Raw genomic sequence first — 22,081 nt, forward strand, 5'->3', positions numbered from 1 at the left:
TTCACTATTTGGTAGCTGCAGGATCTATTTGCTAAAGCTAACACGATTGGGTTTGCCCTGATGTCGAGTCTGTATGGGTGACCTTACCAGCAAATACTCTTCACACACAAGGAAGACACAGTATCCACATCGCATCATCATTTATGCGCCAACAGACAACCTCTTACCTGCTCGCATTAATTCGATCTCCACCCGTCTTGCTGAAATAATTTCATCACATCCTAGTGACTACACACTCCTTACCGGTGACTTTAATCTACCAAACATTATATGGTCAGAATCCGGGAAATCGAGAACAGAGGTTCAGTAGAACTACAAAATGTATTCTTGAATTTCAACGTCATATGCAATTTGCCTGGCCTAAAATAGCAGAATACAATTAATAATTGCAATCAAAATACGTTGATGATGATGTTTAGTTACATCGATTTGAAAGTTCACCACTGCCCCTTGCCTCTTGTCTCTGAAGATAAATACCATCCATCCAGCCCTTCGACAGCACTTCCTTTAAAGCCTCGCCAGTATCGGAATACTGGGTCTCGAAGTCTCGAGCGAATGCCAATTTCGTGGCCATCTGAAGGGCAAAGCCAAATTGGCTTCGAAGAATCTGGGCGTCATTAATAGAGCACGGCAATACTTGAAGCCGGCCCACATTCTAGCGCTCTACAAAGCGCAGCTCCGGCCACACATGGAGTATTGCTGTCATCTCTGGTCTGGCGCATCCCAGTGACCGCGTGCAATGTAGAGCAACTCGAATTGTCGGGGTTGTTTGCACGACACGCCACAAGTTAGGATATCATCCCCACCATCTGGATGTGTGGCGGTCTTCCACAGTGCTGTTTTTAAGGAGCTTTCTTCCACGTACTACAAAGCTGTGGAATGAACTTCCTTGTGCGGTGTTTCCGGGACGATACGACATGGGTACCTTCAAAAAAGCGGGTACACCTTCCTTAAAGGAACCTTCCGGCAACGCTCAACTTACGCTCCTGTGATTCCTCTGGTGTTGCAAGAGATTGTGGGCGGCGCTGATCACTAAACAACAGGTGACCCGTACGCTCGTTTGTCCTCCTATTCCATAACAATAAAATCCATGTCTTGAGTTCGATTTGTCTAATTCGTAATACGCTATAATACACAACGAAACGATATGCGACATAATTATTCGAGATTTTTTAATTTTTATAGTTTTAAGGATTTTTTTAATTTTAAGTGAACTTTATGCATGCTAATTTAAATAAGTCGAATAGAAGACACTACAATAAATTTAAGATCTATAATGCATACTGTATTCGACGCAATAAATAAATTTCATTTCATTTCAAATAAATTTCATTTCATTTCATTTCAGAAGAAGAAATTGTCAAATTGCTAAAATCGTTGGATACAAATAAGGGAGCCGGTACCTAAGCTACCTTCGCTAAGCCACTTTCTATAATCCTTAATCTATCCCTGAACCTTTTTCTATGTCTTGCCAGATAAATGGAAAGAAGCTTTAAAAGTTCCCATTCATAAAAGTGAATCAAAAACTAAAATTGTGAACTACCGGCCAGTATCTATACTTTAATGGGATAAGAAAATTATTTGGAACATGTGTCTGCAAACTCCAACAATTGCTACCTCCTTTAAACAATATGGTTTTATTGAAGTTCGCTCCACGGTGACTAACTTTACTGTGTTCACCTATCACCTGTTAAAGTACATGGATGACAGAAATAAGGTAGATGATCTCATCTACCTTATTTCTGTCATCCATTTGTAGATACACAGACTTTGAAAAAGCATTTTATCGTGTGGATCACATAATATTACTCAAAAAATTTAATGTACTCGAAATTTGTGGGAACGGAACATCTTATGTCTGATGGTGACAAGCGCAGTTGTAGTGCCGCTCAGAATTTTTGGGGTTTTTCAAGAATCCTGAGCGGCACTGCATTGTAATGGGCAGGGCGTATCAATTACCATCTCGTCCCTTATTTACATAAAAAAAAGTGTGTATGTCAGCTCCAACGCAAGACTGGAGTTTACTCCTCAAGAACGATTGTCTTTGAACAGGTACTAAACAAAATCTCTCTCAGTCCAATGGAGTCGGTTAATTTTTTTTTATAGATATTATAAAAATAAAATAACTTCATAGTTAATAGTGATTTGTGGTATAGTCAGGTACCTAATTATTAAAATCTGTGATCAGTGACATCTATGGAAAACCGTTATGTTGTCGTATTACTCGATAGATTCAGTGTTCGATTTAGAAATACGAAATAGTTTATGAAAGTGACACTAGATGACGTTTAATCTAGTATTATTTGTTTTTAATTTGAACTTAGATGGGGTGTCTGTGGCTCAACGCCATCTAATAAACTTTAGGAAACTAACGTACATTAGCCACAACACTTCTTATTGCAAAATAAAATAATTTTCAAAAGTAACCCTAGGTGGCCGACAGGAAAATACAATGCTAATTGTTGCCTTATTTGTAAGCAGACAAAGTCTGTTTTTATTTAAATGAGAAAAACGTTACTATCCTATTTGATGGGTTGATTTTACTCTCCATATTTTTCTCATACCTTGCGCTTTATATGAAAATCGATTCTTAAGGAGTAAACTCCAATAAAATCCAAAAACCTACACAAAGAGTCACGTCATATATCATGAATCGTATGTGCCAGAAGTAACGTTACGAAACAGTAACGAAAATTCATGTTAATACCATTGGGCATGCCACAAGGCTCTATCCTAGGCCCGCTTTTATATAATGCGTATTTACTCGACATAGGAAGCTGCTTTGCTCACAGTCAACATTTAATGTTTCCGGACGATAAAAAAGTCTTCCTCAGAATGCTGATTGATGACTGTCACAAGTTGCAAATAGACCCTAATGCTTTAGCTGAATATTATAATAACAATAGGATTCTCGTTAACGTTAAAAAATGCCACCATTTAACATTGACACGTGAAATAAAACCAATAATTTTGACTAAAAGATTAATGACATATCAATACCTAAAGTGGCATCCATTAGAAATTTGGGTGTCAAAATTGATACTAAGCTTTCAATGAACGACCAGGTTTATATCATAACAGATAAAAGATATTAGCAGCTGGGAGTCATCAAACGCGTAACCCGTAATTTTAGCAACATAGAGTGAATAAAACCTCTGAATTTTAGTTATGTTCGCAGTGCACTTTTGACTTGAGTATGCAAGTAACATCTGGTCACCCTACTATATCATACATACACAAAGGATTGAATCTAAACAAAAACAATTCCTGAAGTATCTAACGATGAAACAATTTAAAAACTTTTCATGCTTATTTCTACTGTTATAATAATGAAAATTACTATAAATTGCAAAAAGGGCGACGATTTTTGTCGAACGTCATAATATTTAATAATATTGCCCGAAAAAACCGGCAAAAGAAGTGGTAAGTGCATTTATATACAAGATGTCCCAATATTCAACGTCAAGCCTATATGGGACGATAGGATAGATAGTATACATCCTCAGAAAAATCAGAAAAAAAATCCATCCCATATTCTTTAGAAATTATGGGCATTAAACAAAAAAAGCAGATTTCCTCCATTTTTAAAAAAATTTTTGGAATTGTGGTTAATATTGCTTATTTTTGTCCATTTGAAGCATATTGCCATAACCCCAAATAACATATCTATGATCGCAATAAAAAATAATGACACAATTGCATCAAATTTTCTTAGAAATAACATTTTTTTCCGAACAAAAAATGTAGACTTTGATAGAGAAATATCTAAATTTGGGATTCCCAATGACGCGCGCCAAGTACGTTTAAAAAATTGTTTTCAATTTTTAAATTTGCCACAAAAATTATGCAATTATTGAAAATCCAAACGGTAACTTTTTTTATATTGTATATTTTTTAGTAAAGTGTATATTTCAATGAGTGATTTTTTTAATCAAAGAGGTTTTGTATACTAAGCTTTTCTTTATTGCATTTTTTTTGTGAATATATATTTTTTTTATTTTTGCGAAAATGACTATCTGTTCCAATAGTTGGAGGTGGACTTGGAGCGATCCAAATATTCTTAAATGCCCATCCAACATAGCCATATTGTAATGACATATCTTTGTTTATACATCGCAAGAGGCTCACTGGATGGAGTGTAGTGAGGCAACAGCCCATGGACATCCACAGCAACAGTTGTCAAGAGATGCGACGCCAGACTTTAAGGTCCCTAAGGTCTTGAAAGTCCCTAAGTCCTAAGAAAACAGCAGCCGGTAATTGATTCCACAAGGTAGCTGTGCGAGGCAAGAAATTTCTTGCAAAACGCGCAGTTGTGGAATGCCAGACGTCAACATAATGCTGTTTTACTTTGATACCACCAGGTGGTATTTGATAGATTCACGAGATTAAGTTCACGGTAATGAAGTAATCTGCACAGCAGCAATTATAACAGACACTATAATTTACGCAATCACCAATCATTAATACACCAATTACAAATTTTTTAGTTAAAAAAATATTTTACTATGTTTATGATTTATTAATATACCGCGAGACGTAGTGTTGGTAGCCCCACAAGATGGATCGATGATCTGGTGAAGATCGCCGAAATACGTTGGATAAGGGCAGCGCAGGACCGATCATGGTGGAGATCTTTGGGGAGGACTTTGTCTAGCTGTGGGCGTCTTCCGGCTGATGATAAGCATGTTAACAGGCTGGTTGATATAACCTTACAAACCATAACAGTAAACAGAATACAGAATATTGAACATTGTAGAGTTTGTTTGTTGCGCGATTAGGAAATTAAAACGGATAAAATCACAGAAAGAATATAGACATTATATATATAATATACATCAGGCAATCTTGAGATCTTAGTAGAGACCAATTTTCACCAAAAAGGTTCTAACCGTTCTTGAGTTACGAAAGAATATATAGATAGAGTTGGTATCAGTGAGGCGAAAAGCGTTTTAATCTCAAAATTTCACAGAATAAGTAATTACAGACAGATCCTACAGTTTTATATAGTACTACAGATTAACAAAACCCGCATTTAAAATTAGCACTTTCCTAACGGATTCGCTAGTCAAAATGGATACGGAATACTTAAAATGTAGTACCCGCTACTTATGTGGGTAAGGTCTGCTAACTGAGACAATACGTTAAGTAGTGTACGTTTATGAGTGTTCATTAAAGATACGATAAAGACGGCGGAGACGTCTCACGGCGGCTACATTGGCTTCCACGAAGTCACACTCAGTGGGAAACTGGTGACACTATTAGTTCTATAAAACTTATACACTTCGCTCTCTGTTCAAAATGTCTCTTGTATAATAACAGAAAGTGCACGATTGCTTGCGTTCTATGTATATATTATTATAATTAATAACTTATCATCTTATTTCTTGCACTGTCAACTCGCTCGAGTATACAATTAAGCCTCTGTAAACAAAGGACATCACAACGAGCGCCGCAACATGAACGGGTGACAAACTGCAAGTTATATGACCTGATTACAAAGACGAGCTGAATTATTATAAGATGCCTGAGCAAATATCTCTTGAACATGCCCACTAAAAAACTCTGGTGCTACACTACTGATATATATACTTATACCTAACAACTGTATGTATCAATTCAAACAATTTTAAGAACTACATAACTGCTACAGTACGAGTATGATGCTCCTGCCAAAATTTAAGGTTTGGAAAACTTAGAGAGTAAACTAAACTTAATGTTAGTATTCTTACCATAACAATCTAAGTCTTTATGATGAGCGAAAGCAAACGGCTTAGTTTAAAATACAATCTTCACATTCAAATAAATAATTTAACCGAATTCAGAACTATCCTAGTTATCGTCGCCAATTCGTGTGTTCGTTTGCAAAATGAACATTCATTTCGGTGCAGATGTACATAGTTTAACTAACAAGGGGCTGTTAATTTAAATTTACTATCTTAGCTCCGAGTAATGAACGGGAAGATGATTGTTATAATGGGATTGTAGATTTCCTGTCGCCAACTCGTAAGTATTCCGCGACTCCACTCCTCGCGGCTCATGTATTTATGTACGCCGCGCTTTTGTACGTTAGCACTGGGGATTTGATATTATGGCTGTGTTTTATTACTTTTAACTTTCGATGGCTTAAATAACTGGTTCATTAAACAATCAATCACACAAGAATAAAAATTTAAAAGCCAAAAACTCATTTTGCACGATTACATAAAATTACAAGCAGCTCGCCGTGACTTCATTTGTTTGAATATTTTGTGTGGCAATTAATCGGAACTTATTCACAATTCCATAACCTCCGTCGTGATCGTTCTAACAGTTTTACAGATTAGCTGGAACAAACAGACTGTGTTTGAACGAAACTTACTATAATAAACAATTATTTAGTTGTTTTATTAGATAGTTTTGCTTCATAAACGAAAACGTATAACTATATTACTTTTAGCAAATGCTCACTGGTGTGGTGAATATTAATAAATTTTCTACATATTATCTATAAAAGATTTATTATTATATTCAATACGAGCGACTGCCCGCGACTTTACTTTACTTTACTCGCATACAATTTAGATTTTAGCTTCTTAACTGATTCGAATGAAGCACCAGACACTTTGAAGATCATGCCATAATATATCAGTGAATGTCGCTGTTTTTTGGAACAATTTTTTATATATTGTGTATATTTTAATTGTTTTCGCTACTCTTTGTAATATTTAGTTGAAGTAACAAACCCAATGTCACAACTAATCTCGTTTTGATCACACATGCAAATTAATGAGAGAGTTTAATACGAGAGGCAATTTTTAATTAGAAACGTCTGAGAATCTGTCTGGAACATCGCGGATGAGACGATATACGTAAGTAGTGAGTGAGGTGACAGCACACGGCGGCGACGGGGTGCGGTTAAGTGCGGCATTTTACAGCTTTTATGCATATTTGATGGCACCCAGCATAATGTTTGTGGTCGCGTGGTGAGGGGAACCTCGCGCCTCATCTATATTGGTTATGAATTTACGGGGAGTAACTGTCTTGAGATTCGATGAGATATTAACTTTTGTTAGACTGCTTGTACCTACAAATACAAAAGTCTTGGAGAAATAAGACTGTACCTACTTCAAGAAGAGGGTTCACACCATATTATTTTGACAAATTTATTTGTTAATGAAGTACACAAGGCTAAGTTATATGACTTAAAAGATTGGCTGGGAGTTTCTCATCAGTTCTTCTCCCCATGTCAAAGCCCCTTACGAAGTGATCATGACGTTTACCAAGTATTGTTGCAACAAGTTATGTTATTGTGACTCCTGTAATTTCTATTTTATTTGACTGAACGATACAAAGCTTGGTACTGCATGGTGTGTTAGTATGCCTGATCATTTGTGGCACCAAACGCGTGGGCACATTTCAATTATTGTTGAATTGCTTGCAATCTGCCCTTCTTTATCAGTTACACTTTATCAAATGCTTCCATCTGTATTTTAAAGCTTGAATTTATTATTTTAGTAGTTCCATCAATAATTCATTGATTATCTCAGATGAGCTTAACCTCCTTACTACCAAACATAAGTGAAACATTAATCAAGGCAAAGTTGATGTTGATTTAATTATTTTATTTTTATAATGATGCGTCAAAAGACCTACGAAACACAACTACTTTTACCCACATTCATAAATCGATAACATTTACGAAATACTTAATTAGCTGACCCGACACACGTTGTTCTGTTCATAATTAAAAAAAACTCTTGCGGGTGGAGTGTCATAAAATCCTTTTTATCTAACCATTACCCGTCGAAAATAATTTTCCTACCAAATTACAAGTCTCTACGCCTAATGGTTCCAGATATAATAATCGTGGTCTGTCAATACAGAGGTGGAAATCTCTAATATAAACTATAATGTTATTTAGTCACGGTTCAATCTCAGAAAATAAAGTGATCAAATTCAAATATTTTTATTCAAAATAGGATTTAAAATCACTTATTGAACGTCAAAAACTACCACCCATTCAAAAGAGACTGCCTCAGACCTGAGAAGAATGGGCGCAAGAAACTCATCGGGCTTTTTTTTAAATATAAAATATGGATTACAATGTAATATCGTACAATAAACATTTATAATTAAAGAGCCTGAGGGTGTTCGCTTTATCCGTCCGTGGTGTCATTTAGAAAATCGTTTATGCTATAATAACCTTTCCCACACAAACGTTTTTTAACAATTCTTTTAAATTTCGTAACACATTCGTTTTGTACATTTTTTGGGATCATATACATCGCCCAACAAAAGACTTACTAACTCGACACAACCGACTAGTAGGCATAACAAGTTTATGTTTGTTCCTCGTGTTAACATTATGAATGTCACAGTTTCTAGAAAATTCCTCAATGTGCTTATCAGAACATGAACATACAGAAGATCGAAGTGCTCACTTCAAATAATTCATATCGGTCAAATCCAAATCGGTTCAAATTCTGAAGTAACAAACACAAAACAAGCCTAGATAACCTCCTTCTTTAATTTGAAGTCGGCTAAACATTTTAACTGGCACTGTCATGGTGTGGTGATTGTGATCCTACTTGAACTATGTATACTACACTATATGTACAATATATTATAGTATATAGTCAAACTAAGTGTACGAGACAGTAGAATATCTAACAGAGATACAGCAAGATGGAAAGGGAAAGCGAATATTTTGTTACTGTAACCGATTTTGATTGACAAGTCGTAAACAGTCAGCCACGCTTGGAATTAGCTCCTTAGTGTTTTGAATATTAAACCACTAGTTAGGTAACATATTATCGGGCTTGCAGGTCGTCTATACGTTAGTGTATTGTAAGTCTATGCTTGTTATGATTATTATAGCCTACAGACATTGTGGGGCTATTAATTTATATTTAGATTAGACCCAAATGCTCTGAATAATAATCCATCATTAGGAACCAAAGCCGATGAATTGTAAAATAATTACTGGTATTAGGCGTATGCTTAGAGTGGCGTATCAATTACTGGCCGTAAGCAAACAGGGAATTATGTGCTTAATATTAAAATCAAATTAACGAAACACTCCCTTCACAAGCCCAAATATTGGGTAAAACTGTCGCCATAGTACATTTTATGGAGAAAAGTACAGACAGAATATACTTAATATCTTTTCCTCACAATGTTATCTCTTTTGAATTTCGTATTATTAACCTCGCCTTGAAGAAGTTGTCACTTTTGTTTGTCAGTTCCGAGTACATGACTTTAAAAAAAAATAAAAATAAAAACACAACCGCCTTCAAAAACATTATTCCAAAACAATTGATAATATAATGTACACTAAAAAGTATTAAAATAATTGCGTATTTTTATACAACCTAACTAATTAATCTTATTCTAGTTACGATTATTGTTATTTTTGGAATCGGTGTCCTTCCGCCGCAATCCGCTCTCGCCTCTCGCCTCCTCACGACTCAAGCTCATCTCACCTATAACTATGTATGTAGTAACAAACCTATCTTGGATGACACCGACTCCAAAAATTACAATAATCGTAACTAGAATAAGATTAATTAGTTAGATTGTATAAAAATACGCAATTATTTTAATACTTTTTAGTGCAAATTATATCTATTGTTTTGGAATAGTGTTTTTGAAGGCGGTTGTTTTTTTGTTAATTTTTATTTTATTTTATGATTTCTAGTGAACTTGAAGTACGCTAACTTACAATTTGTCTAAATATGTGTAAATATACTAAATTTTTCAATGCAGCAATGAACGTAACTACTTTGCAATTTGATTACAGACAGTGTTCCGTTACTTTGTCATGGATTCCGTTATCAGAACCTAACCAAACTCTCACCAAACTATCTTTGAAGTATGCGCTTTCCAATAAAAAAAGAATCATCGAAATCAGTTGGGGTATTCGTAAATTTATCATCCACTTTGCTATACGTATGTATAGCAAAATTTAAGACCTTTATGGTTTTCTCATGGATGCCATGGTGAGATCTGGACCAAATTACAATGGGACCACACGGGAAGCAAGAGATTTCAAATAAAAAAAGAATTATAGAAATCAGTTCACCCAGTCGAAAGTTTTGAGGTAAGAAACATAAAAAAAAGAAAAACATACAGACGAATTGAGAACCAAAGTACAAATACTCACATTGAAATAAAATATAATAAATAACATTAAAATTATGAAACATATAAATTCTTGTTTGAATACATAATATATGTTATTGCAATAAGGTAAATAAGTAATTAATCGAGTTTCCTTGAAGTATTTTACTACCGGAAGACGCAGTGTTGGTAGGCCTCCACAAGATAGACCGATGATTTGGTCAAGATCACCAGAATACGTTGAATGAGGGCAGCGCAGGACCAATCGTCGTGGAGATCTTTGGGGGAGGCCTTTGTCATGCATAGGATCTTCCATATAATCTGATGATGGGGTTTTTATTACAATTTAAAACTACTAGTCGACTCAGTAGATTAGGCTTCTCCAACATCTTTCCAGTCATCTCTCTCGTTCCATCCGTCTCCAATGGGATCCACATCTGTTGTTGAAAATCATGTGGTCTTCAGTCCATTGCCAGTGCCATTTAGGTACCTAAATCGCCTTATTTATTTTTGTACATCTCTATTTTGTCTTACATCTTATGTTTTCGTTGCTATATATGATAGTCTTATAATATGTTCTAGATTTTGTTTGTGTAAATTAACGCTGATAACTGAGTAATGAGAAAAATAGTATGAGAATGTAATATTGACGCGCTATACAAGTAAAACTTTTATAATTCTAAAAACATGAATCACAGCGTAGGGATAGATACTTACACATATATTTATATTCTTCGGTAAGTAAAAAAAAAAACAAAATTATTGATTTGAAAAATATAAGAAGTATTAATAGAACAGTAGATGTATCAACGTACACACACTAAAATATAATTTAAATATATCAAACAAACAAAAATATTTTTTATTTCGTAGGTAAATTGCATTACCCTTGACACATGACATTTTTTTCTTACAGCTCGTTCGGAAGGCAGATTTCCTTAGAGAAGAACGAGCAAGAAACTCTAAGGTTGCTCTTTGACTACTGAATGATATTACAGATTCTTATTTTTAAATTAATTTTTTAAATCATTTCAATTACAATATACGCAAAGTGATGCAACACTCAATCAGAAGCGTCAAGTACTAAATGCCTTACACGAGTTAAAAAGAATGTAAATTAATAAGTAAAAACATAGTTATAGTTATTGAGTACACTTAAAGTACAATACAGTAGATATATCAATCCACACATACCGTAAATAAAATAAAGGCATTATGCGAGCATTTGTATTAAAAAATAAAAGAAATAAAAAACATACATCAGATTTCCCGGTGGGAGGATCATCCAGCCACCACAAGCAGCACCCGTTCACGAGCATGACGCATGGACCAGCCATCGCCTCCCTCGACCATATTTTAGGGAAGGGATCGACCCACCCCACGTCGCCGCGACAAACAGTGTCATTAAGCGAGCATGAAGATGCCTGTCACGAGAACTCTACCAAATAACAAAAGATAATGTTCATCTAAATAATATTATAGCGATACTCACTAAAATGCCTTTACCTACAATTTGACCATTTTGTTTAAATTTTAAAAGCTCAAACCCTTTAGGCCGGCAACGCTTCTGTGATTCCTCTGGTGTTGCAAGATGCAAGAGATTGTGGGCGGCGGTGATCACTTAACAACAGGTGACCCGTACGCTCGTTTGTCCTCTTATTCCATAAAAAAGGCTTTCTTATCCATTTGAATTATTTATCTATAATTACATTTGTCAATCTGAGACAGACATGCATAACCCCAGCAGCTCAGTCCCAAGGGTTGCTTATATCCAGATATTCTGATATTTGAAAGTACCCTTTTGTATACAACTTTTTCTTCAGAACTGATATGTCAGATGTCAATAGACCTTATTGTAAAACCATCATCATATCATATCAATGACAAACCCGAAGACCATCTTGAAATAAACATGAAAAAATTACTCTCCATTGGTGCACAGTTGGCGGAAAAATCAGTTCAATTAATTACGCACACAGAAGACGAAGGCTATAAAAAATGAGAAGAATAAAAAACTGCCTTCTGTTTTAAGTTCACTTAGAATACAACTAACTGAGAATGCCATGGATTAAAAGTAGATTTTTTATCCATGGCATCTATTTTATTTACTATCCGTAATCATAAAAAAAGAATTTCAAAAAATTATTCACATAAGTAAATCAATTTCCACAATATTTTTTTTTCGAGTACAGGAAAGCACACGTTTTATCATTTCGAACAATGATTTCGAACAAATAACATGTCTGTAATCTGGAAGCCGCGCGTAACTACTTATATCTATATGTTGCTTGTCCCACGCTCCGCCGTAGGCTTTCAGAACTTGTAGGTGAGTAGGGCCCAAGTAAAATTTATCCTTTTTGAAAATTTAAAAATCATATTAATTTTTACTTAAATGCTTACATTTTTTTATGATTAAGAAGAAGTTAAGTAGTTCTACCCGTTTGTTCAATAATATTGCCATCGCAGCGCCACGTCAAATACATCATAAATATTTGCTGAACATTGAAGCCCATCATTGTGTTAGTAATTTAGAAAGTTTCTTTATTAACGTAATAATTAAAATTGTGACATTGAAAAGATTATTTTCCTTAACGCGACTGACGTCAACGAAAAGAGTTTTTCGTAAGTATTTCGTATCCTCGCAGCTATTTGCGTGTTTTGTTAAATACTGAAATAACTTTCAATAGAATGTCGTCACATGCTAACGTTACTACTCTGTTGGGCAACGGCTATTAAAATCACATTTCCAAATATTCCGAGAACCCACCGTGCTTACGCGTGACCGTTACAAAACCTTTAATTATTTCATCAAACTGAGCTTTGAATTAATTTTATACACTCTTGTGTAACAACGCTTTATTTTGCTTTGCAACTTAATTGTTTTGCAACTACAGGACATGAGGCGTCACCGTACACTGGCTTTATTACAGTTCAGGGTAGCCTGTTGTCTGTTTCAATGCGATCAGTGATCAATGTGATCTATAATTGTGATGGCCACTTATATATTATATATCTTGTGCAGTGAGCTGACGTATCTCAAGAGATGCTATTCTTTGAGAAGATCAATTCTTCAACCATCTTCTCCCTATCTTTTGCAGTGAGCTGACGTATTTCAAGTAGTTGATGAATTGTCAATGTGTAACGGGATTTCATCTGCACTAATCTACACGCACAACAGACTCTGAGGTCTAGGATTTGGAGATGTTTGTTTAATCTGCAGTGTCCCATGGTCCAGGTAAGGATACGTAAGTTTTTACTTCTTAGGCTTACTGCCTCATACGTTGCCAGATATGAGGCGTACAATTTCAGTAAAATCTGTCGTAAACTTGTCGTGTTACCAAAATAGTTCATTTAGGTGCATGTCAAATTTGAACTAATACAAAATTTTCTCCAATGGAAACAGAAGTGTTCATTAGGTGATTCAGACACTATCACATAAATTATTGTAACCCCCAGTTGAGGAACAGGTAATTCGTAGTGCATCTCCATCGTGATTAGACCTGAGCTTCTCTTTTGAGTTCACTCCAGGTTATTCCAAAGTCTTTTGCATCGTCAATTATAGCCCTCCTTCAGATGTTTCAGGATTTTTTGCCTTGGTATATGGTTGGAATCCCTTTGTATTGTGTGGTCTTTGCAACTCCATTTGATTAATTTATTGATCCAATTCATGTGTGTCAGAATCAAGTTAATACTAGTAAACGTCTTTCGCTTGGATTGTATCTGTCTCCTCATTCGCCACTATTCCTACAAAATCATCACATTGCTTTGTTTTCTTCTTTAGGTGCCCTGAGTAGCTCATACTGTGTGTACATATCTAATAAGACAATAAAAAGTAAAAGAAAAAATAAGAGATTTTTTCTTTAACTTTAATATATTTGGCATTACAGTTACGCGAATTCAATTCAGTTTCCCAAATACTCAACGTCCGTCCCAGACCTTGTTCCCTTGAAATTAAATGATGTTTATTTAGTTTTTTTTAAGTATGATTTTCTTCTTTTTATCTTAAAACAGAATCAGACTCGATTTATTATTTTCTTGTATGTGTGTCAGTCTTACACTAGTGATCCTGATATGTACACAATGACAAAGTGATGAAGCTAAGTGTCATTGCTCCCTGATACTACGTGTCAAGTGTGAGGTTGTTCAATAACTCCGTTACATACATACAGAGATCGTATTATCCTGGTAGAGATACAAGACCAATGTAACAAAATTATTTTATTGCTATAAATGTGCCAATTTCGAATGATACGATCTACGATACAGTAGTGAAGTTAAGTTCAATTACATTGAAGAATTGGGACACACATCATTACTTCCATTAAGTGTTCTTTGGGAAAATTATAAATTTACTTTACTAAATTGATATTACTTGATTCTGTGAAACTTATTTTTAAAAACTAAATCACAAAATATAATCTCAAATGTCCACACCAATTATATGTTAAACTTCTTTGATGGAGGATCGATTCACTTCGCATTACATTTGATAAATACATCGAGGAAAGAATTACACGTGAATACACAAATCCAAGGGTTATACAAACCCAGTTATATATTTTCTGGACACATTCCATTCATGTCTCTTGAAATTTTTGTTAAAAGCACAGAGTCGTCCTAACTTACATATTAATTCCCCAATACCTCAGATTACCATTGATTCTTTCTATTGATTAAACTTAGAACTACTGGAAAAGAGACCACTTGTTGTATTTTTTGATGGAACAAAGTTAGGCTTTGGATTTAAATAATAATAAAGAAGTTAGGGTTACTACTTACCATAGTGTGGTTTCTTATTACTATTCAGGTATGCATATTAAATATCACATTTTGATTCCTTCTGTTTTTCCTGCTAAATAACTCGACTAATTACTAGCTTAGATCCAACCTTAAATTAATGACTCATTAGTATTTGATATTTGACATTCATCTCTTTTTTTAACTGCCTTCATACTTACAATAAGGCTTGCCATATACGAGTAGTGCCATTGATACGTACCAAGCATACTGGCATAGCATTTTGGATAGCAATGCTGATCCGTTGACCGAAATAGCTACCAGCGCTTGGGTCGGCAGTAGCCCTATTGAGTCGAGATGATAGGACTTTGTACATTCTCCACGCCTCTGGCCCCCATCATTATGTATATTTTATAGATTTTATATTTTCAGTGTGCAAGCTTGTCTCTCACCTTAACTCATAAAAAAATAGTTATAACAATACAAATATATAAATATAATATATATTGTAACATTATATTCATTGTTACAGAACTATGACGACCCTCCGATAATCCACAAACTGTTTCGGCCGATTACTTCTGCCACGTCCACGTAAGTATTCTTCATACATTGTGTGTGTAATATGTGTTTTCGCTGTGCCCATAGAAATTGAAATAAGAAGGTACTAGAAGTGACACAAATGCGATTGATATGCTGCCCATCGTTTTAACTAAAGTGCTGTTTTTGACGTGATAATGTCTTATAAATTGATGAACGCCGGCTGCACACACAAAAAAGTGTCACGTCCGCCTGAGGCAAGATGTTGAGCAATAGCACGGAACAAGCGATAAGCATAAAAAAGCATTTATTTTCTCAAAATTGATTCCTTTCGAATTATATTTGATGTCATTTCTAATATACTAGATACTACTACCGCTTCGGAAACAAATGTCGCTCTGAGAAAGAAACGGCGCAAGAAACTCTCCCAGCATTCTTTTTTGCGCTCTATTTAATAAAAATATACAATATTGTACTTTCATTGCTATTGCTATAAAATAATCATAATCTAGTCCCAGGCTGTCCGATCACATAGGTATTCAGCTGTGGAGTAATAGGATTTACGACAGAGCTATTTTTTTAAAAAACATTTAAATTTATTTATAGATAATGCCTGAACAGTGGCTGGGAATTTATTATAAAAGTGTATACATTTACTCTTAAAGCTATTATGTATCTTATGAAGCCTACTAGAATTAGTTACAAGCAATTTTCTAGTGAAATGAAAATCACTATTAAGAGCAAAAAGGTGACGATTATTGTTAACATATATTAAGTTTTCATAAATGTACTGACAATGAACAGTTATATTATTTATTTTTTAAAATTTTTCCCTATAACCAAGGATATATATAACGAGCAGCTCTCTTTTGCAGAGCAAACACTATATCAATGTCAGCAGCATGACCCCACAGTAAAATACCGTACGTCATGATGCTGTGAAAATAACAGAAGTACACTAAGCTAGCGGTCGCAACATTAGTGTACTATCTAATCTTTCTAACAGCATATTCCGTAGAGCTGAGTCTATCTGCTAGTTGGGCAATATCTGGACCCACTGAAGCTTTTTACCTAACGTGATACCCAAGAAGACCGAAGTGTCCACAAGTTCCAATTTCTGGTCATTTATAAGTACGTTGGTTTGTACCTCCGCTGTGTTTGGTGTAATGAACCCGTAAACACTTGGTTTTTTTACTGCTAAAGTGCAGATTATTCATCTCAAACCAACGCACTATCTTTGAGAGTGCATTGTTTACCTCGTCATCAATATCTGCACTTCGTTTCACTTTAAAAATAAGTGAAGTATTATCAGCAAACAATACAATCTCATGACTATCATCTACCACAAACTATCGATATATCGATCGATCGATAATATATATAAGAAAGAAGAAAGGACCGAGAATAGAACCCTGCGAAACACCTATTCCCACAGGTTTACCCGAAGACCGATTGCCATTTACATCGACTATCTGAACTCTTTCGCTTAAATATGATTTTAACAGATAAAGGGCTCTATTTTTTACCCCATAATGCTTCAGTTTTAGGAGTAAAGCTTCATGGTGAACGCAGTCAAATGCTTTGGACAAATCACAAAAAATGCCCACTGCATCCTATGACTCTTCCCAGGCATCAAATACATGCTCAATGAGTCTAGTACCCGCATTAATTGTTGATAAGCCCCTAGTGAAACCAAATTGATTTTTGTTCAATAATTTACAAAAATGCATTTGTAGCTGCTGAAGCAAGTAAGAACAGGCAGCACTGAAATAGACCTGAAATTAGCAGGGTCAAAAGAACTGCCCGATTCAAACAAAGGTATAACTTTATTATATCGCTTAGCTTTGTTTTTGAATCAGACCCAAATATGTTTATTCGACTTAAAGCCCGTTCATATTCAGAACTACATTTGTCAAATAAATTAATGATTTTAAGTAAGCTGTCCCTTTCTAAGGTTAAATCTAAACATTTTTGGTTAATATCTGACAGCTCGGACTTAAGAGAAGAGTTTGTTTTAAATACTTTTTGGATCTCCAATTCACACTCTTCCCGTGCATTTAAAAGTGTTTGACAATATTTGTCAAGTCCTTTGACTTCTTTAGCTCCTTAGCAGCACAGCTCAGCTTGTTTTCCATTTCTTTCATGGTAGCCTTCCGGGTTTGCATAGTGACGCTTGAAGTCTTGGGAACTTGTAGGCAGTAGTAAGGTAATTGTCAAAATACAAAGCTTATGTATAATCTTGTTGTAATAGTGTGTGAGAAGAGGATATGTAAAATTCTCCCCGGGTCTACATAATCTAGAAATTAACTCCAAAAGTGCAAAACTCAGTGGTTTAGTATGGTTAATTGCCAATGCTAGGCTTTATTAAAATTTAATAACGCTATTAATTCGATTACTATGAGAACTTAATTATATTTTTCCTTGCTATTATTAGTATGTATAGTGTAAGAAGGATGATGGTGAATATTGTATGCGGCAGTTGATGTTCTGGTCTTCAGCTCAGCTTCCACGTTTTTGTCAAGTTAAGAGAGACAAACAGGGCCAATGTAGTGTGTATGAATGTAACTCACAACTGTGAGCAGTGTAAAAGTGTTATAAATTGTATATAGCTTCGAAACGAACAACGCACTACAACGCTCACAACTATTAGTTGTAAGTAACTAAAACAAAATACTTCCCTCGGTTTTTGTGTTTTTGAATTTTGTATGACAGTTGGGCCGGTTCAACTAAGTTAGTATTCCAGTAACATCTTGAGATTATTGCGATATTCGACACTTATTTTATATAATTTATAACTTTAATGTACACAATAGATAATCCGGTCAACACACTGTTTTTGTGTAAAACCACTTCGAAAGTCATAATAAATCATCGCTCTAGAATTTTCTCGAGTCAATTCCATTTTCTCAACGACTAAACAAGTTTGACAAGACCTTGTGACAAGACCGAGAATCTTTTTTAAATAAATAAATGGTATTCGATTTTTAAAACCAAGGAGTTTTCAATTAAAAAGATTTTAATATGACAGGAACAGTGGAAATATTCCATTCCCGATACTTTTAGTGCAGCCTATGTATCATTCTGAATTTATTCATATTGCTATCATTTTGGACACCATTACTGACCAAGTTCCTCAATATTCTTATCGTTGCAAGAGTACGTAGCAATGTAATGTTCGTATAGGCGACAGTTGAACCGTAATTACCAATTACATATTCATCTATAAAGAGCTTTCCGACCATTTCCTTATCATTACACACTAATTTTAATGGGATAATTGTAATATATGTACGAGTCATTACGCAAATTTGAAACTACAACACACAAAACAAACAGAGAAATGCTCGCGTCGTCTGTAATTGTCGCATATGTCATTTGTTTATGTATATTTATGTAAGTTGCATAAATATGTGCGGAGGAGCGCGTGATCCCAGACTTGCGGTAATTATTGCGTGACTTATTGGCGAATGAAGATAACACATAAATCGCGACCAATTCTAATTGACCTCATATCATATTCGCTGCTACTCCGCACACGTCTGCCGCACCTTCACAAGTAGCAACCGGGGGAGTTCTTGTGATAATGGCGCTGCTTTTCGCTGGGAGGGTTGTGGCAGCATTATCTACGCTCTTGACTGTTTGATCGTGACTTTCCGAAAGAGATTTCGGTAATTACTCCGATTATGAGGTTGGTTCGTGCTGTACCGCGCGACGTGCCAAAGAGGAAGAAATGAAAGAGTTGACAATAATTTTATTTTTAAATCACTTTCGGTCGTCATCGTTATTTTCGTAACTGAAGCTTGATGCTCGCGTTATTTGAAAATCAATAGTAGAGTTGACAATAATTTTTTTTAATCACTTCCGGTCGTCATCGTTATTTTCTTAAATGAGGCTTGATTCTCGCCTTATTTGAAAATCAATAGTAGAGTTGACAAAAGCAATATTTTTAGATCACTTTCTGTCTGTCGTCATCGTTATATTCGTAAATGAGGCTTGATTCTCGCGTTGTTTGATAACCTATAGTGGAGTTGACAATAATTTTATTTTTTAATCACTTTCGGTCGTCATCGTTATTTTCTTAAATGAGGCTTGATTCTCGCGTTATTTGAAAATCAATAGTAGAGTTGACAAAAGCATTATTTTTAAATCACTTTCTGCCGTCATCGTTATTTTCGTAAATTAGGCTAGAAATTTCACGTTGCTTGCAAATAAAATAAGTATGTACCATCACAGTTTGTTTGAGGTGACTAAACTGGGAAACCATGGAATGTAAATAGCAGTATAATTTGTTTTGTTTAATTATTATAAAAAAATTGTTCAGCTGAGACAAGCCCAAGTTAACGGTCTTTGAGGAGCCATATGCTATATCTAAGAGAGTTTTAGAGCTAAGTTATAAATTTCCGAAAATAAGTAGCTGTGCTTGAAGATTGATTATTATGTAATTTAATGGAATACGGGCGCTACTTATACATGCCATGTTTTTTATTCATTGTTTTAACCGACTTAAAAAAGGAGGATGTTCTCAATTAGACGGAATTTTTGTATTGTTGTTTTTCGAGTCGGTGTCAGCCATGGTAGGTTTGTAACATATGCATAGTTATAAGTGAGATGTGCTTGTGTCGCACACCTGACTTGGCGAGGTGGGAGGACACCGATTCCAAAAATTACGATAATATTAACTAAATTATATTGTCGTAAAAATTTGATTGACTTGTAGGTAGTATAATATTTTTCATTTCATTTTACTGAGGAGAACTCTAAAAATTAGTTGATTATTTATTATGTTTTAGAAGAATGCGAATTGTTAATTTTTTTAAGGCTTTAATCTCGATAATTTATACAAACTTTAAGTATTAGCTTCTTATTAAAAAGTTCTTGTGCCTATTTGTAGCATATCTTTCTCTTCACAAATCACAAAAACAAAAAGAAACATTGTAAGAATATGTAAACGTTTCACATTTGAGCTGTTCCCTCAATTACTCAGTAATCCCATCATCAGATGTAGACTAATAAACATAACAAACGACTTCAAAACGTCCTTTTTCGATCCATTAAAAACTGCACTAATAGCGCATAAGTTACAAGCTAAACATGATTTAACTCAAGGACTCTGCAGTAAGATATTGCAGTCATCTTTGCGGCGTTAACTACTTACAGCTTGTTACATAATGATGTTGAATAATGGTAATTTATATGGGGTGGTATTATACTCTAAAGAATTAATGTATACAAAGCATTGACGTACAATAAACAAGTACTACAATCTAATCGCCGATTAAAAGGTCGTCAATAAATGTCCGAATGGCGTTGTATACACGTATACAGATAACATTAAGACATTCATTCTAATTAACACCTTATTTCGTGGCTGTAATGTTCACAGTCTATTGTATGCGCTCATTAGAAGTAGTCACTGCGTCACGCGCGAGACGGACGCGAACACGACGCAAGAACATTTTGCAATTGAAATGTAATTATTTATAAAAACGAATAAAAACGCCAAGTTAGTTACACAGTTTTGTTAATTCAAAGAGGCACTTAACTGAAATGCGACACTCCGCTCTTTTTAAGTTTGGATTTGCTGTTATTTGCACAATTTTCCACTAAACACTTTTTTACTGTGTGGCGTTGTATTCAAAGCGCAGTCGACACACAACTGAACAAAAATCTGCTTATAATTATAATAATAATAATAACAAATCTTTATTTCAGGCATAAAATCCCATATCACAATATCAATCACTAAAAATACTAATAGGCCAATCACTAATGGACGAAGGCAAAGTTTTGTTTCACACAATTTTTGAGCTTAATTGTGAGGCTAGTTGTATAGTATAAGTCAATAAAACAATTATAAAACAGAAGAAAAATAAAATATTAGTGAATGTTAAGTATTATGTATTACGTATAGGACTAGGTACTAGAGAAGCCATTGCGAACAAATTATGACAACTTGATGACAGCAGGCCAAGTACTATCAACAAAACTAAATCGTGATCCACCTTTTGTATTTTTCCTTCAGTCATAATATACAAGAAGGCCAAAATTCGATTGAACATACATTTCTAAAGTAACTGTTTTTATGATTTTAAAGAAATTATCAGCAAAGTGTTTCATGAATCTTGAATCAATTGTGTCGATGGTACCTAATTAGACATTTACATTTATTTAATATTTAATAGGTTGGGCTCTGATATAAGACAAATAACCAAAGCCATTGACACTCTCAGCTCTTCACAAAAGCTTAAATGGCGATTGGCTGGACGCGTTGGGAGACTTAGCGATAATCCCTGGACTAAAAAGACATAGGCAGGTCCACTAGGACAGAGAAAAAGAGGAAGACCAAACACACGCTGGGTAGACGACATCATAAAACTAGCAGATATTCGATGGTCGCGAGCGGCAGAGAATAGGGAGGGTTATCTCTGGAGGAGGCCTTTACCTTTCATTGAGAGTGTTCTTGTTTCTAGTGAAATAACTATATCAGATCAATTAAACCACTATATTATATAAATATATTTTTATATACCTAACAAATATTTAACTATATATTACACACCTTGAAAATAACATAACTACTTAACCTAATTATTTTAACGTTCTTTTTATAAATGAATTAAAATAAGCAAAATAAAATTGTATCTGTAAATTACTTTGCATGCAAATTTGTTTTTGAAAATTGTACCAGAAATAAGCAGAAATAAAA

General features: G+C 34.7%; 1 protein-coding gene across 1 annotated transcript in view; it reads left to right on the forward strand.

Annotated features, from left to right (window-relative positions):
- Window positions 1-22,081, forward strand: part of LOC126966510 (myelin transcription factor 1-like) — a 366,689-nt gene that overhangs the window by 331,093 nt on the left and 13,515 nt on the right. The window contains exon 5 of the mRNA XM_050810626.1: window positions 15,368-15,429. Coding sequence (XP_050666583.1) covers window positions 15,368-15,429 — 62 coding nt within the window. The remainder of the gene's footprint in view (window positions 1-15,367; window positions 15,430-22,081) is intronic.

Source organism: Leptidea sinapis, chromosome 10 (genome assembly GCF_905404315.1).
Source record: "Leptidea sinapis chromosome 10, ilLepSina1.1, whole genome shotgun sequence".
NCBI lineage: Eukaryota > Metazoa > Arthropoda > Insecta > Lepidoptera > Pieridae > Leptidea > Leptidea sinapis.